This window comes from Periplaneta americana, chromosome 11 (assembly GCF_040183065.1).
Source record: "Periplaneta americana isolate PAMFEO1 chromosome 11, P.americana_PAMFEO1_priV1, whole genome shotgun sequence".
Lineage (NCBI taxonomy): Eukaryota > Metazoa > Arthropoda > Insecta > Blattodea > Blattidae > Periplaneta > Periplaneta americana.
This window is the reverse complement of record NC_091127.1, coordinates 8093169-8110932: the sequence shown is the minus strand read 5'-3', so window position 1 is coordinate 8110932 and position 17764 is coordinate 8093169. Positions and strand designations below refer to the sequence as shown.

The 17764-nt window shown below is 33.1% G+C and overlaps 1 protein-coding gene across 1 annotated transcript in view; it reads right to left on the bottom strand.

Moving 5' to 3' along the window:
• Eip63F-1 (Ecdysone-induced protein 63F 1) overlaps positions 1-17764 on the bottom strand; it is a 96498-nt gene that overhangs the window by 52026 nt on the left and 26708 nt on the right. Inside the window, exon 2 of the mRNA XM_069838904.1 lies at positions 14898-14944. Within this exon, the coding sequence (XP_069695005.1) occupies positions 14898-14927 (30 nt within the window). The 5' untranslated portion in view covers positions 14928-14944. The remainder of the gene's footprint in view (positions 1-14897; positions 14945-17764) is intronic.

The window sequence follows — 17764 nt, the reverse complement described above, 5'->3', positions numbered from 1 at the left end:
ATATGGGAAATGCCTGTTATTATTCGGTTGAGAAACTTTTATCATCCAGTGTGCTGTCGAAAAATCTGAAAGTTAGAATTTATAAAACAGTTATATTGCCGGTTGTTCTGTATGGTTGTGAAACTTGAACTCTCACTTTGAGAGAGGAACAGAGATTACGGGTGTTTGAGAATAAGGAAAATATTTAGGGCTAAGAGGGATGAAGTTACAGGAGAATGGAGAAAGTTACACAACACAGAACTGCACGCATTGTATTCTTCACCTGACATAATTAGGAACATTAAATCCAGAATGTTTGAGATGTCCAGGGCATGTAGCACGTATGGGCGAATCCAGAAATGCATATAGAATGTTAGTTGGGAGGCCGGAGGGAAAAAGACCTTTGGGGAGGCCGAGACGTAGATGGGAAGATAATATTAAAATGGATTTGAGAGAGGTGGGATATGATGATAGAGACTGGATTAATTTTGCTCAGGATAGGGACCAATGGCGGGCTTATGTGAGGGCGGCAATGAACCTCCGGGTTCCTTAAAAGCCAGTAAGTAAGTAAGAACCAGTTCAAGATTCTCATAAGTTTCTTTAAGATGTACCGAATAACCAACAGGTAAAGAAGCATACTTGTTGCCATTGTGCAAAAGCATTGATCATTGCCTTTAGATTTTGAAGGAATCGATTAAAGTTTACATTAATCCACTTCGTATTGGACATTGAATTTCTGTATCAAACCAGGAACATCACTGCAGTATACTAAGCCACTCTCTTGTCAAAAGTATGGAGTAAATACCTCTTCTCTACTCCTGTACCAAATGTTCTTGGTGTCAGAAAATTCATTTCTTTTAATGTGGAGCGTAAGAGTTCAGCTTTTTCCTAGGGTAATCCTGAATCTCTTACTAAATCATTGAGTTCAAACTGGTAAACTCTTCAGGGCTTCCACTTTCTACGTTATACAGCCTTCCGGATTATGTTTCTGATGCTCATTAACAGGTTAATACAAAATCAGTTCTTTTAGTAGAATACCCTGCACTTGAAATTTTTTATCTAGCTCAAATCATAATTATTAATTTTCATCTGTTTTGTTTAGCTAAATCAATGTTTAGCTAAATTTACAGCTACCTCAGATTCGTTTGAAGAAGATCAGTACACACATAAATTAAAATTGTCAAAGTCAGAATGACATTTGGTACCTGGTTTACTAGGTTTTAAATGGATAATGTCTACTGTGGTGCGCGCAGTAGCGTCTCGGTTAAAGCGTAACACTGTCAGCTAGAAGGTCGCGGGTTCGATTTCCGATGAGGTTATGGATTTTCTTCATTAATCTAATCCCTCCAGCCGCACTCGTGTTAACTCAACCTCTAACAGAAATGAGTCTCAGAGGCATTTCCTTAGGGGTAAAGATGGCAGGCACACAGGACTGACATCCCTACTGCCATTAATGTCGATTGTCTGTACAGGCGAAGGCCTTAACCTATCGCTACCCTGTAGGCCTTCATGGCCTATAATGTGGATGACAAAAAAAATCTTCTGTTTTATACCTAAAATAATATATACAAAAATATCCCTTATTTACATATTAACTGCTCAATTTGTTTCTAATTTTGTCAGTTTGTGGAATTATATTTGTGTTTTATTATTATTATTATTATTATTATTATTATTATTATTATTATTATTATTATTATATATTAATATATACATTTTGTGAATATTTCATTTTTTTTCTTTCATGGCTCTATCGATTAATGACGACAAATTTAAGTAGATTTGATTATTTTGCAATTCATTTTTAATTTTCAGAGAAGTCTATATTGTATCTTAAAAGTATTTATTTCAGTCACTGACTTCACAGCATATGTTTAAGGTGCTACACCTTTACATTACATATTTAAAAGACGTATGAACGTTTTCGTTGGTCTACGCCAACATCATCAGATACGAGGTACATTTCAGCAATATCAATGCTCTCTACATAATATCTACAAATACAAAACATACTTAGTGGCATGCAAATGAGACATATTAAAACCCAACATTGCTGTGATACACATTGACATTCTATATGACTGCCTTGATTGTCACTTATTTAAAATACACGTATAGATTACAATATCAATATTTTTTGTCATTGTGCACGGTAAACAGGACATAAGTAAAAAATTGCAAGTTTTGAGTAGAGCAAATGCAAACTATGAAATGAGTTCCAAAATCGTGATGAGTTGGAAATATAAAGCTATACATCATTATGAAAGAAAATAGACGTATGTCCTTCACCCAATCTGAAGAAGTAAAGGGTGCGTCAGAAAGAACGGATGGATTTCAAACTATCGATACGCAACGAGGAGAGAGATATAGTGAGGGGGACCACGACTGTTGGGTCAGCCATAGAATGCAGTTTCAGTTGAGAACATGGTGTTGGTCTGGTGTACAACGTGCTTTCATCGTAGAAACATTTTTGAAAAATGAAGAGTCTGTGATCGCCACTCAGGGCTCATTTCGACATCGGATGTCACGCTAGGATTCCAACTCGGAATACAATTTTGCGGTGGGTGGCTTCATTTCGTATCACAGGTTCAACATTAAAGAAGAAATAACCTGGACGAAATTCTATTGCACTGAGATTGTCCGAGGCTACGGTAAGATCTCGCGCCCTGCGACTTCTTTCTTTGGGACCATTTGAAGGCGTAAGTTTGTAAACATCGATCACATACACTGGACGAACTGAAGACAGCGATTCCTTAAGAAATCGTGGCAATTGCACCAGCTATGACTGTGAAAGTGATGGCGAACATCAGAAAACGCCTCGATGCCTGTATTGAAAGCCAAGGACATCATATGGATAATGTTGTTTTCCATAAATAAACTGCATGTATTGGTGAATATGTTGATAACAATAAATTTTTGATTTGATGAATCTTTAGAATTTTCTTGCCATGTGAAATCCATCCGTTCTTTCTGACGCACCCTGTAGCTACATGTTTTGTATTCACACAGAGATCATAACTTAAAACACCCATTTCTGCCTTATTCCCTTTTACCGCGCACATACATTTGTCGCAGATGATTCGCAATAAAAAGGTTTCTTCCCAGCTAGACATTTAGAAGGTCAGGGAGGCCGAGCCGCTGTGAATAATTTACCGCCAACAAACATGAAAGAAATGATGCAATGGTTTGGAATCAATATTCAGAATTCTATGTTGAAACAAATTACAGGATTAAAGAAATACTGTTTTACGTTTTTCATTTCGTTTATAACATTCCAGACTTTACATCAGCGTTGTAGGCCTAACTCTGAGATATGGAATAATATCAAACAATTAGTAGCACGTGACTGCAATAGGTCGACAAAAATGCATCCAATTTTAAAACATCGTAATTATTGTATTTTTTACATTTAAATTTTAATACTTGGAATATTGCTAATATAGTGGAAGCCAACCAATATGTACTCATTTTTTTATTTATTTATTTATTTATTTATTTACTTATTTATTTATTTACTTATTTACTCATTTACTTTTTTACTTATTTATTTATTTATTTACTTATTTACTTATTTACTTATTTATTTACTTATTTATTTACTTATTTATTTATTTATTTATTTATTTACTTATTTACTTATTTATTTATTTATTTACTTATTTACTTATTTATTTATTTTTTACTTATTTACTTATTTATTTATTTATTTATTTATTTATTTATTTACTTATTTACTTATTTACTTATTTATTTATTTACTTATTTACTTATTTACTTTTTTACTTATTTATTTATTTATTTATTTACTTATTTACTTATTTATTTATTTATTTATTTATTTACTTATTTACTTATTTATTTATTTATTTATTTATTTATTTATTTATTTATTTATTTATTTATTTATTTATTTATTTATTTATTTATTTATTTATTTATTTATGCCTATAACAGGGCAAGCCCCAATTATAATAGACAGTACAGACATTCGTTTAAAAAAAATAAAAAACATAGATAACATGGAAAAAAAAGCGATGAAACAGATACAAGTGTAAATACAAATTAAAATGGAAAATGAGAAAAGGAAAGAAAAAAAAAAAGAACAGACAAATAGATACTACCTAAATAAGAGATAGAGATATAGATACAAAATGAAAAATATAAAATAAAATACATGAAAAATAGTTAAATATAGATATCATAGCCAAAAATGTAAAATGCAGTTATAATTGGTAAATTACAGAGTAACAAATAGCAATATTATATAAAATCAACAACCTTCAGTATATTAATAAGAAAATGTTTGTATTCCATGTAAGAAATGCAGAAATCTAGATCCCATGTTTTACATATTTCATTGAAATCTGAACACATTTTTAACACTGATGAATTTTTATGTGCTGAAGTGTTTGGTTTTTTTTATAATATAACAATTGACGATTTCTTAAATGTGATGTTCTAGCGTTAATCTGGATTTTTAATGGATGTTATTTTGAAATAACCTTTAAGGAAAAATATCTTTTAATGAAAAAGGAAATCGATATGTGCTTTTATCGTACGATGCCTTTGATGATTTCACTGTTTAATATATCCAAGAAGTTCTATGTAGGCCTATACAATGTTCAAAGTGTGTGTTGCCCGATTTTGCCTTGTTTTTGGTTTTGGGAGATAGATCCCATTTTTTTTCCTATAGATTTTGAAATTGTTTTAGTAAAGACAGGACGGACAAGGAATTGATGAAGTTCTAACTTGAAGGCATAAATGGGGTTCATTTGGCATGAGGGCAATTTAAGAAAAAGAATTTTTTCTGCCTTTTGTTCGTCCTGTGATAATTAAAATTATGGTAGGTCATACTAGCTTTTCTTCTCCTGCTATTGGCCCTTAAATCACTCACATTAACGTTTCCACTTTCTGACCTCATACCATTTACCTCAATATGTTAGCTATTGGCCTTCTCGGTCTTTCTTCCTCTCAGTCGTCGTGGCCTTTCTCCATCCATATATCAGACTGTTAAATATTGAACGCTTACTGCAATTTTGCTAATGAAATTTATAGTAAAATTCTACAAGCTATAAAATCTATTAAAATAATAAGAACTACCTCATTTTTCGCGCATGAATATGTTTATTTTTGCAAACATTTTAAAGCTGGGTGTGTGTAGAATTTCGAAGGCTTCCCTGAATTTTTTAAAGAATTAAGCCTGTTCCTATTATGTATAAACCACTGCCTGCTGTATCCCATCCGGCAGGCAGTGGTATAAACTATTGACTGTACAAAAATATATGAAAAATACATAGTAAGTGAACTAAGTTGAGTAGAAGGTACGAAATATCAAACAATGAGGAAACTGCTAATATAGGTCTACTGTCACTAAATAAAATCTCTAGTTCGAATAAAATGTTGTAGTTCTATCCCAAATATTTGTTTAATTTTTGTGTATCCATTAGTCATAATTTCTACAGCTACTGTCAAATGTTTAGCCATGAATTTCATATTGCAGGAGGCCATGGCCATGCCTTACTTACTTGCTTACTTACTTACTGGCTTTTAAGGAACCCGGAGGTTCATTGCCGCCCTCACATAAGCCCGCCATTGGTCCCTATCCTGAGCAAGATTAATCCAGTCTCTATCATCATAACCCACCTCCCTCAAATCCATTTTAATATTATCTTCCCATCTACGTCTCGGCCTCCCCAAAGGTCTTTTGCCCTCCGGCCTCCCAACTAACACTCTATATGCATTTCTGGATTCGCCCATACGAGCTACATGTCCTGCCCATCTCAAACGTCTGGATTTTATGTTCCTAATTATGTCAGGTGAAGTATACAATGCGTGCAGCTCTGTGTTGTGTAACTTTCTCCATTCTCCTGTAACTTCATCCCTCTTAGCCCCAAATATTTTCCTAAGAACCTTATTCTCAAACACCCTTAATCTCTGTTCCTCTCTCTAATTGAGAGTCCAAGTTTCACGACCATACAGAACAACCGGTAATATAACTGTTTTATAAATTCTAACTTTCAGATTTTTTGACAGAAGAGTAGATGACAAAAGCTTCTCAACCGACGGGCAATGAAATATATTAGGCCAAAAGTTATTAAATTGAATGCCCTATTTAATAGTAATATGTATTTTATTATTTTAATTATTTATTATTATTTTTCCGAAATAATCGTATTAACTATCATGTGATACTTTCATTTCCTTTGCATAAATTCGTTATTCACGCTGTTAATAATTAAAGACTATTCCTATATTTGTTTATTTATTTTGTTTATTTATTTATTTATTCGTTATTGAACATAACAGGCAAAGCCCAATTGCAATGTTCAAGACTGACAAACCAATTTATAAAACATAAACAAGGAAAAGGAAATATACACTTATTAAAAACTGAAACCGTTGGGAGAGTATGTGATAGATAAACGAAAATAAAAATTGTACACGAAACTCGAGCCTATAAAAACTATAGTTATATATTAGTAGCAAGATTATAAAGACGACAAAGAAAAATATATCATTATTAATTATTACTGAATTGAATATTATAACGTAAATATTTGGAACTACATAGCTTGACACAGATTTATGGAAGCAGCCATTAGATAGTTGCGACGAACTGTTTATGAAGAAATGATGTGTAATTGTTGCAATCCTTGTTCATAATAGTGAAAGTCACTACATGCTGCTCGTGTATCCACGCCGCGGTGACCTCTGAACGCCCAGGCGGGGGTGTGTCTCGAATCTTGACCTGCTTCATATCGCCGCTACCTGTCTGTCTTCTGCACGGTTTGCATGACCACGCTTCACACGCAAGCCTCCACCAGGGCGAGTTCATTCTGTTGGCAGCTCCCCCTCCACAAATAAGACCTACAGAGGTAGCAATCTTACATGAAGAGTCCTCGGTGACCATTAAACCTTAGGTCCGCTTGTCTAAATCTATGCAGTGGCGTTTTATTTCCAAGAGAGATAAGAATTCTTGCCGTGGCTAAATTTACGGCACATACAGAGAATCATTATCGTACACGGATGAGGTCTTTATGCCCGTTTCGGCCTCACATAGAAGTCCTGTCCTTGTCTCAAGAAGGTCTCACTTTGTTCCTTCGTTCTTATGGAATATAGTAAATTGTTTAGGTATTTCATTGTTCTTCATTCTTTATTAGTTTTAATACCATTTTTTTTAATGTTTCCCTTTTTTAATATTGATGTTACGTGTAATCATTCGTTTCGCTTTTGTTCTTTTATGTCCTATCACAAGTCTAAAAGAACTCATTTCTACTTTCTCTGTGAAATAGGCTACTATGGACAGCTAGCAGTTTTACGTGCGAACGACGATGGTGCTGCTACCTACCTGCGGGGATGGAGATACTCGCGAAACAAGCTGTAATCAATTGCAATGTATATTGTTGCTGAGCTAGTTAATTTGTTCATAGTTTTATGAATTAGTACTAATGTTAAAATGTCAGGGTGTATATGTGCTGTTTATAATTGTGACAATTGCAGCATTACAAATTGCTCCAAATCGTACTTTCAATTTCCGACAGTTCATAAAACGTAAGTCAACAACATTCTTTAGTAGGCCTAATTCTTTCGTCTTTGTGTTGATAGGAAAATACAAATTAGTTTTTTTTATTTAGACCTAATAAATGAATAGAAGTTAAAATGTATCGGATTTTAAGGTTTTATCAAATTAAGTTTTATTGTTGTCCACATGCCTTTACTAATTATTACAAGCATCAGATTACTATCAATTTTATCTTTGCAGTTGTCAGCAATGCGTATATAAAACATTACTGTAAATTCATTCCTAATATCAGATTGATTTTGTCTCGGTAAACCAAAGAAAAAATATGTAACAATTAATTACGGAAAGTAATACGAAGTATGCAATATTTCTCATAATATGCAGCTTTGATATAAGATAATAATTTTACATTAAATACTATTCAACATTTCTTAAGTGTTTCATATATAATTCCACATTAGTAACTCACGTTTTAAACAATAGTCCGAATCTCGCTATGTTAATATTTGTATATGTGGACATAATTCCATCCCTCTGCGCTAGATGTCAGGTCCGCGATTTTTCGCACTCTGCTAGTTTTCGCCAATGCTGCTAGTATACAGCTGTCCGGTATTATTATACAGTAGTAAGGTATTTGATATCATTCTGAACCGGAATGGTAATAGGATTGACTTCTAGGTCAAAGTGTCCAATATACAATGACCAACACAACAAATTACAATTATAAATATGAAAACAGAAAAAAATGTCTATAAACAATGAAAATATTAATATCCATATGATGAAAGACTTTAAAAAATATCTAAATTACAAAAGTGTGCTAGCATTATCACTTTTATATCATTCAGACGTTATATTATAACAGTTGAAAAAGCGTCGTAAAAACGATTAAAAGTACGAAGTGTTAAACTAAATTTCATGTTTACATATAGTTTGTGTGTGTTTTTTTTTTCATATCTACTTTTACTTGTGTTAGTTAAACATTTAAAATCAGCGGCAGTCGAAATTCGTAAATATTTAATTACGAACACATGTTCGATCATTAATTAATAATAATCCATCACATACATTTTCGTACATAATTCTGTCCATCTTTATAGAATCTTGCATTGCCACACTTTCCAGCCAGCTTTATTTTTATCTACGTTGTCAAGGTAACAACAAATGCCTGCGTTTATACTATTCTCTTCTTCCTCAGATATAAATTATGATATTTTGTAACATTTAATTTGACTATTTCGTTTATATCATGTCATTCCATTTTCGATCAATGAAGTGTAATGAAATTTTCAATTCCAACCAATCACAGTCACAATTTGCGATAATTTTTGCAGCTACATTTATCGCTATCAATTTATCGCATGGTCGTTCTTTTGTTTAGTCGTTGTCGCCAACTGTTTCCCCGAAAATTGATGATCATGAATACATTAAGATGCAACTACACGGTTAAACTTTTCTTTCAACTTTAAAGCAATGAATACAAGACTGATATTTAATATTAATTAATATATTTACGCAGTGAAGACGACGTTCAAAATGGCGCACCATGTCGACACAAAATCTTCATGCATCTTAATTGAACGTACTTTTTAAACTTGATTCTTTCAATATTCTTCCCAGATTGCACGCATACGCAACTGGAATATTGTACCGTGTAGATGCAGTTTTAGTTCCGTTACACACTACAGTGAGAATGCGATTGTCGAGCTATAAAAATGCTTTCGTGTAGCACTGATTGTGAGTAACGGTTGAAATAAGGCACAGCTGACATTGGTCCTGCTCCCACAGGTAACTTAACCTATAATTGTAGCCTATAAAATTTGTATTTTGTGAATGAAATTAAACAATTAATAGAAAGTCAGATGTTCAAATTTATGTAACATCATCGCATATCAAACCCAAAGACCTTGCATAGTAATAATAAGGTCTTTGATCAAACTGCCTTCCGTATGGCGTAATAAAATTCGCGTTTTAATTAGCCCTATCTATACAAATATGGCTTCACTGTGTAGCAACATGTCTCGCTGTGAATACATAAGCATTGGTATATAGCTGTCCCCACTGTTACTGTTAAATTAAATTATGATTTCAGCAGATAATGAAAATGTATTTATGTTATAATAATAAGAGAAAAGTGTAGTACATGTAATTAACATTTTTAAACCTGTATTTTGCTTTTCGTAATTGGCATTACTGGATAATAACAGCGAATTTCTTTATTGCAGTAATCGATATTCATCTACGAGTATTTCAACTTCACAATGTCTGAATAGGTTAAGTATTCGTTAATATACAATTATTAACATTTTGTGATCGAATTTTAGGGATATATTATTTACATTTTTATTTTATTCACCTAATAGTCCTAATAAATGTCACTCGAGGTCTGAGATTTCCCACCTCTCGTGATATTACTACAGATATTTCGCCTTTGAATAAGTTTTCCTATCTCAGAAGGGAATTCAACTCCTCCAGGCTAGTATAAATTTGGCCCTAAGTATTGATCTTATTTGAAATCTTGTAAATTAATCAACCTACTCTACATGAGGGAAGAGTGAACTCGCTTGGAAAACCGCTCACTTAGGGGTAATGATACGGAAATGTGTAGAATTAGGCGGATCTTAGCATATGATCAATGTGAAACCAAAGTGACATTTATTCCTGACTGGCCTCACAGCCCTGATTGCACTCCCGTGTGGGGGCAGTGCAGTAATTATTGTGTTGTGACCATTGCCAGGAAGTATTGCTATTTTCAGTGCACCGTTGCTTCCAAATCATCGGACTGGCTCAGAGATCTAAAAAGTACCCTACTCGAGTAAATATCTTCTTTCTAGTAGAAGTTTGATTTTCGGTGTACCTGTGCATTGAAATGGTTCTTACAAAGCCAACAAAAGTAACCGTAGAATCAGACACAACAAATATTGCTCAGGATCTAGTCGTTCCCCAGCACCAACGCCAAGAAAATTAATTATACAGGGTGTTTGACTTAAGCCGCTCATTTTTGCTTAGGCAGCCCAAGTAACAGTCGAGACATGTGGGAGGTATTTAATGGTTTCGTAGGCGGCGGATATTACGAATGTTACGAATTTTAGTCTTCGTATAATTTTATATTAAACACGTGCTGCTGATCTGTTAAGTTAATTTTTTTTTCCTCCTCTCCAACGTTTATTGCAGTCTTGGACAATGTTTTATCGAGTCATTTGCCCTTCTCATAAGGTGGGTGCTCCTGTTATGGTCATGTTCCTGATATGGCCACCCCCCTATTGTGAGTTAGTTAACCAAAAATTCCGCTAAATTGCAGCAGCATCCAGTGAAAGGGCATCCTGGTATGTCACTTGACCGTTTTCCATCCAGTCAGGTTGAGCAATATGGCGTCAGTTGCCTGTTTTGCGGTTTTCATGTGACCTCTTCTTATTTTTCTCTAGTAAGTCTCCTTTGTTTTATGCATGTTTTTCAAAGACTTGTTTCATGAAAACCATCGTACTCCATTCAGTTTGTAATATTCTGTTGATTGGTGTTGTAGTTGATGGCGTATCTTTTAAGAGTTTTTCATAATCAAACGATTTTCGTGAAAGCTTACCTGCTCCTGATATGGCCATATCAAGTTCATTTCACTTTTATTTTTTCACCTGACAAATTTACATGCCTTATAGCTGGGATTACGCAAAAATTTTGTATTTAAAAAAAATAACTTTTTTTTATGGAAAAACCTGTTTTGACTACACTTTTGAATTATAAAAAAGATTATTAAGTGTCATTTTTATTCATTTTACACCAAAATTATTTAATTTTAGCACAACTGCGCTTCAAACTGAAAACAGTCACGATTTGTAGAACATGGAACAAGGGTGGCCATATCATGTGCACATGTTCCTGATATGGCCACTAAATAGACTTTTGGAATTCGGGACTTTTTGGACAATTAAAGCTATTTTTATGGGGAAAGGAAATTGTTATAAGAAAGTCCATTATACTGAGAACTAGTAAGAAAAAAGTGGTTTACATATTTTTTTCAAAATGGCGGCTAGAAAAATTCCCAAACCTTAGCATGGCCATATCAGGGACACCTACCTTAGTTCCTATAACATTGATTATTTAATGCGCAAGTTATATCCAATCCTTCAAATTAATTTAATTGTTTTCTTTCATTCGGAATAAGCAATGTGTATTTAAAGAAAAAACAGAACAGAATTTTAACACTATTTATTAATTCGTTTCAATATATTTTCAATATCTCACGCCCAATGGCACTACCGTGATGAAGTCAAAACCTGGATAGACCAAGAAAAAAAGTTGGATTCAGACTTTGACAGACCATATGGTCTAACATAGTGGTATTCAAATCATGGTACGCGTATCCCCAGGAGTTCTCAGTCAAACGTACAGCAGAGTTCGTATAGGTCAGTTTCTGTCAGATGCGTTTCCAATTCACTGTGGGCTAAAGCAAGGAGATGCACTATCACCTTTACTTTTTAACTTTGCTCTAGAATATACCATCAGGAAAGTTCAGGATAACAGAGAGAGTTTGGGATTGAACGGGTTACATCAACTACTTGTCTATGCGGATGACGTGAATATGTTAAGAGAAAATCCACAAACGAATAGGGAAAACACGGGAATTTTACTGGAAGCAAGTAAAGAGATAGGTTTGGAAGTAAATCCCGAAAAGACAAAGTAGGCTACATGATTATGACTCGTGACCAGAATATTGTACGAAATGGAAATATTAAAATTGGAAATTTATCTTTTGAAGAGGTGGAGAAGTTCAAATATCTTGGAGCAACAGTAACTAATATAAATGATACTCGGGAGGAAATTAAACACAGAATAAATATGGGAAATGCCTGTTATTATTCGGTTGAGAAAATTTTATTATCCAGTCTGCTGTCAAAAAATCTGAAAGTTAGAATTTATAAAACACTTATATTACCGGTTGTTCTTTATGGTTGTGAAACTTGGACTCTCACTTTGAGGGAGGAACATAGGTTAATGGTGTTTGTGAATAAGGTGTTTAGGAAAATATTTGGGGCTAAGAGGGATGAAGTGACAGGAGAATGGAGAAAGTTACACAACACAGAACTGCACGCATTGTATTCTTCACCTGACATAATTAGGAACATTAAATCCAGACGTTTGAGATATACAGGGCATGTAGTACGTATGGGCGAATCCAGAAATGCATATAGAGTGTTAGTTAGGAGACCGGAGGGAAAAAGACCTTTAGGGAGGCCGAGACGTAGGTAGGAATATAATATTAAAATGGATTTGAGGGAGATGGGATATGATGATAGAGACTGGATTAATCTTGCTCAGGATAGGGACCGATGGCGGGCTTATCTAAGGGCGGCAATGAACCTCCGGTTCCTTAAAAGCAGTAAGTAAGTATCCCCAGGGGTACGCGGGATTGTCCCAAGGGGTACCGCATCTCACTGACTAGGTATGCAAAAATGCTGACATATTTATTTCATTATACTCAGTGCTGTAGTTGGGCAGCTACGGCTCGGTTCGCCGTACCGTCTAACATAAAAACTCGCTGTTACCGTACCGAAAAAAATATAGACTCGAAAATATAATGAATTTAATCCTGAAGGCAAAGAAACTAGGTTCTTTGCAAAAATCGCATTTACTTTTCGGTGCATGACTTTGCACTTTTCAGAATTTTTGTAATGGTGGCACAGAATTAGTAGCTACTATTTTGAAAAGTTCACTCTACTTTTCATTTTCACTTTTCACATTGGATACCAGTTTTGAAAAGTGATAATGGGACAGAAACTGCGATGAAAACTGCAAACCGCAAAATGAGAAGTTGAAAAGTTGAAAAGCTGAAAAGTTTATTTATTAATTTATTTATTTATTTATTTATTTATTTATTTTCTTACTTATTTATTCATTTATTTATTTTATTTTTTATTTATTTATTTGTTCATTTGTTTATTTACTTATTTATTTATCTGTTTGTTTGTTTATTTATTTATTAATTTATTTATTTATTTTATTTTTTTATTTATTTTGAAAAGTGATAATGGGACAGAAACTGGGATGAAAAATGTAAACCTCAAAATGAGAAGCTGAAAAGTTGAAAAGTTTATTTATTTACTTATTTACTTATTTATTTATTTATTTTATTTATTTTATTTTTATTTATTTATTTATGTATTTATTTATTTGTTCATTTGTTTATTTGTTTATTTATTTATGTATTTATTTATTTGTTCATTTGTTTATTTGTTTATTTATTTATTTATTTATTTGTTTGTTTGTTTGTTTGTTCGTTCGTTTATTTATTTATTTATGTATTTATTTATTTGTTCATTTGTTTATTTGTTTATTTATTTGTTTGTTTGTTTGTTTGTTTGTTTGTTCGTTCGTTTATTTATTTATTTATGTATTTATTTATTTGTTCATTTGTTTATTTGTTTATTTATTTATTTATTTGTTCATTTGTTTATTTATTTATTTATTTGTTTGTTTGTTTGTTCGTTCGTTCGTTCGTTCGTTTATTTATTTATTTATTTATTTATTTATTTATTTATTTATTTGTTTGTTTGTTTGTTTGTTTGTTTGTTCGTTCGTTCGTTCGTTCGTTCGTTTATTTATTTATTTATGTATTTATTTATTTGTTCATTTGTTTATTTATTTATTTATTTTTTGTTTGTTTGTTTGTTTGTTCGTTCGTTCATTCGTTTATTTATTTATTTATTTATTTGTTTATTTGCTTATTTATTTATTTGTTTCTTTGTTTGTTTGTTCATTCATTCATTCATTCATTTATTTATTTATTTATTTATTTATTTATTTATTTATTTATTCCGGTGAAGTTAATCAATCAGGCCTTTCCTACCACACTCCCATAATACAAATAGGCATATAAGAAACGAATAGAGAGAGAAGACCTTACTGGTAGAAAAAGTCCCTGGATACTCAGGGAATCTTGGTGTAGTCAGCTGGTATGGGTTGGGAATGCACCTAGCTGAGGATTAAGCGTAATAGATCTACAAGGTCGCAGTGCTGTGTCATAGTGACCCATCCCAGTAGTAAAATAAAGTAGGGGTAAGTTCCTATCCTGATCTGACATGTCTTGATCCACTACAGTAGCCTACATAACGTCTTGTATACCCCGAGTGGCATGTCGGAGTCAACCTGGTTTGACAGTTTATTCGATGATACAGAAACAGCAAAACAGATATTCAAAGAGCGGAAACTATGTTGACCTAGGTTAAAGGCCTACTTATATTCCTATGGAAACCAAACAGTTGAGTGACGAGTTCTACTGAAAGACCAACAAGCGTTATTGTGTTTCAGACGAAGCTGTGACGTGCACTAACTACAGAAAGAGGAGAATGGTACCTTCTGGTTAGTGTTCGTCCCATTTTGCGCGATGAGCGATGCTACTGACCTTCTTCAGGCTTCGTCTTCTGAGCGCCATTCCGACCTCTGCACACTCTGAAATGCAGACAGCCAACGTTAGCAACATAAATATTATGAATCCACCATAATTTGCTGTAATTTGTAAAATAGCACACGTGCTGTAGAATATAAATTTACAACATTATTTTATTCGAAAGTTGTTAAGTAGGCTGTAAATTACTGCTTTTCTTCTATATATTTTGGAAACTTTTGTATACAGAGTGAACCGATCTCAAATCGACCGAAATATAGAGAAAACTGACCTTGCCATTTTTAAATACAATGAAACTTTTTCTGTCCGTAGACAACTGTGAAATAATGCTTTGTGCAAAGTTTGAGGCATCAGAACTTCATAGTGTTTCAATTAAAAATATTTAAATTTATCGTATTTTCGTAAAATTAGCAAATTAAACTGTTGTGGCTCCGAAACACTTTCACCCAATGATCAAAATCTTGGTTTATTTCGATGCTGAGAAATTAAAGTTTATATTGACATGTAAACAGTTTTTCTTACTTTTTATGGAAATGGAGAAATTTAGATTTTTCCTCATTAAGACGCCTTTGCTCACGAAAAAATATTTTAAAAATATATGGTTAGATTCCGCATTGAAAGTACAAATAAACACATATATTTTACTGGTGCACCGTTGATAAGAAAATATTGAAAATATCAAATAAAGAAAATAAATAGTACGCGCGTGAGGGAAGCAAGGCCAGGAGATAAACACGTGATGTGTCGTCTCGTAACGCATAGCTAGGCTAGCTTTATCACAAGTTTTCATAAACACAGGAGTAAAATGACGCCCAATGCTCGCTTATCTTCATCTCTCGGCCAGTGCATGCGGTACTGCGTCGTTCAAGTCTAGGCGTGTGAAAATAATTTATTTAATACCCTCGAAACTTATTGCCGAGCCACTAAGCAAACAATGCCGAATCCCTCTTAATAATGCAAGGTTTTTTCTCAATATTTTTTTACATTTTTACAAATGGGCAAAAAGCCTAAAAGTAAGTACAATCAGAGTATCTGTCTCTCTGTATACAATAAAAATAAGGATTACTTCTTAACATAACCTACCAAATGTCAGCTTCAAAATGAGCTCCCGTTCAATGTTCTGCAGTAAATGGTTCCAGAGTTCTGAGCGCTGAAAGAGGCTTGTTTTTATATAAAATACGCTAAATTTGTCGCTCAATATTACGAAAACCGTTTGACTTTCGACAGTATATTTTTTGGAAATTCACTGTCCTCAGCACCTTGTATAAATAGAGAAAAAATTAGAGCATTAAAAAAATGCGAGGTTTTTACTGATCGATTTCATATGCAATAGCCCGTAAGTAATGTCATTAATTTCAGTGGGTTACTTTTCAGATATTTCAAACAAAAATGTTTACAGTTTTGTTCGTTTTTTCTCCTTTCTCGAGATAAAAATTATTTTACATGAAACATTTTATAGCGTGTTTTGATTTAATTCTCAATATGCTCAGTCAATTTCAGAGAGCAGTGCATTATGGTAATAAATAATTGAAAGAATTTTAGTTTTGTCCTTTAAATGTGCTGGAATTGAATCAGAAAAAATGTAACTTTCTCGTTCTGCAAAGGAACTGTTCAATGTGCAGTTCAATGTTGAAACAATGCCAACGTGAGATGCCAGGACGACCCTAGAGCCATCTGTGGGCGTTTGGAAATCTGAAGTCAGTAACAGCATCTTATCACGCAAGTCTCTTGCTGTGTCGGTAACAAGATTCACTATATACAAGACTAGTGTTGTGGGATTTAATCGATTAATCGATCAATTTTTGTTGTAAGATTAATCGATCAAAAATATTTAATCGAATAATCGAGTCGATTAAAATTGATTGTTGTAGTTGATATTAATTATTATTTTGTTAATAGACACTCATACTAAAAATTCCGACAATATTTCTCTCTCGGAAATTGCTTACTTAAAAGCACAATAGTACTGTTATTTTCTAACTCTAAACCAGGTAGCGTAGGGAAAATCTTTGCACAAACACTTCAGAAAGAGATGGAGATATGAGGACAGTGACCTAGTCTACCTCTATTGAAGGTTGAAACACAATGCGAAACCCTTATTAAGTTTTATGGTTTTCCAAGAAAACTTCCACCTTGTTGTCAGCTCATCTTCCTAGCATATAAAATACATACTTTTCTGGGATTCGTCCCCCTCACCCCTTATAAAATAGCCATGTCTACACTGTATGCAAGTGAAAGCGTAACTACTGTATCTGCTTCTTTTTCTAAACTCTGGTAATTCGGATTACAATAGGGGCCATTCTTCTGTTTCGATCGCTGTACTTTTGCAGTTGCAGTTTCTGTACTGAGTTTGTATATGAAGGTTGTGTGTTTAGTTTGATAAAGGAAAAAAAAAATCAGTTTTCTGTGGTCTATGAAAAATGTAAACTCCATTAAGTCATATGAGAATTTGAGGATTTAAATTTAACGATCGTGGAGAAGTGCTTGACAGAAAAAAAAAGTTTTTTCGTGTTTAGTGATGCAGGAAACATTGTTACTAAACGTAGAGAGGCACTTAATTCGGAGCATGTGAATGCACTCACATGTTTAAAATCATGGATGAAGCAGTATTAACTAGGTGAGTCTTCATACTTTTTGTTATTTATGTTTGTCTCAAAAATTCCCGGAGAAATTGACACAATAAATTATAAGCCTCATAATAAATATGTTAGTAAGTAGGCTAATTAAAATAGTTGTTTTGTAAAATAAGGATACAATATATACAGGTATCCGACATTTAATACTTATGCTTATCACCGAACACAAATCAAATTTAACAATAATTGTGTATTACAGTACTGTATATTAAAACATTTTTTCGTCTC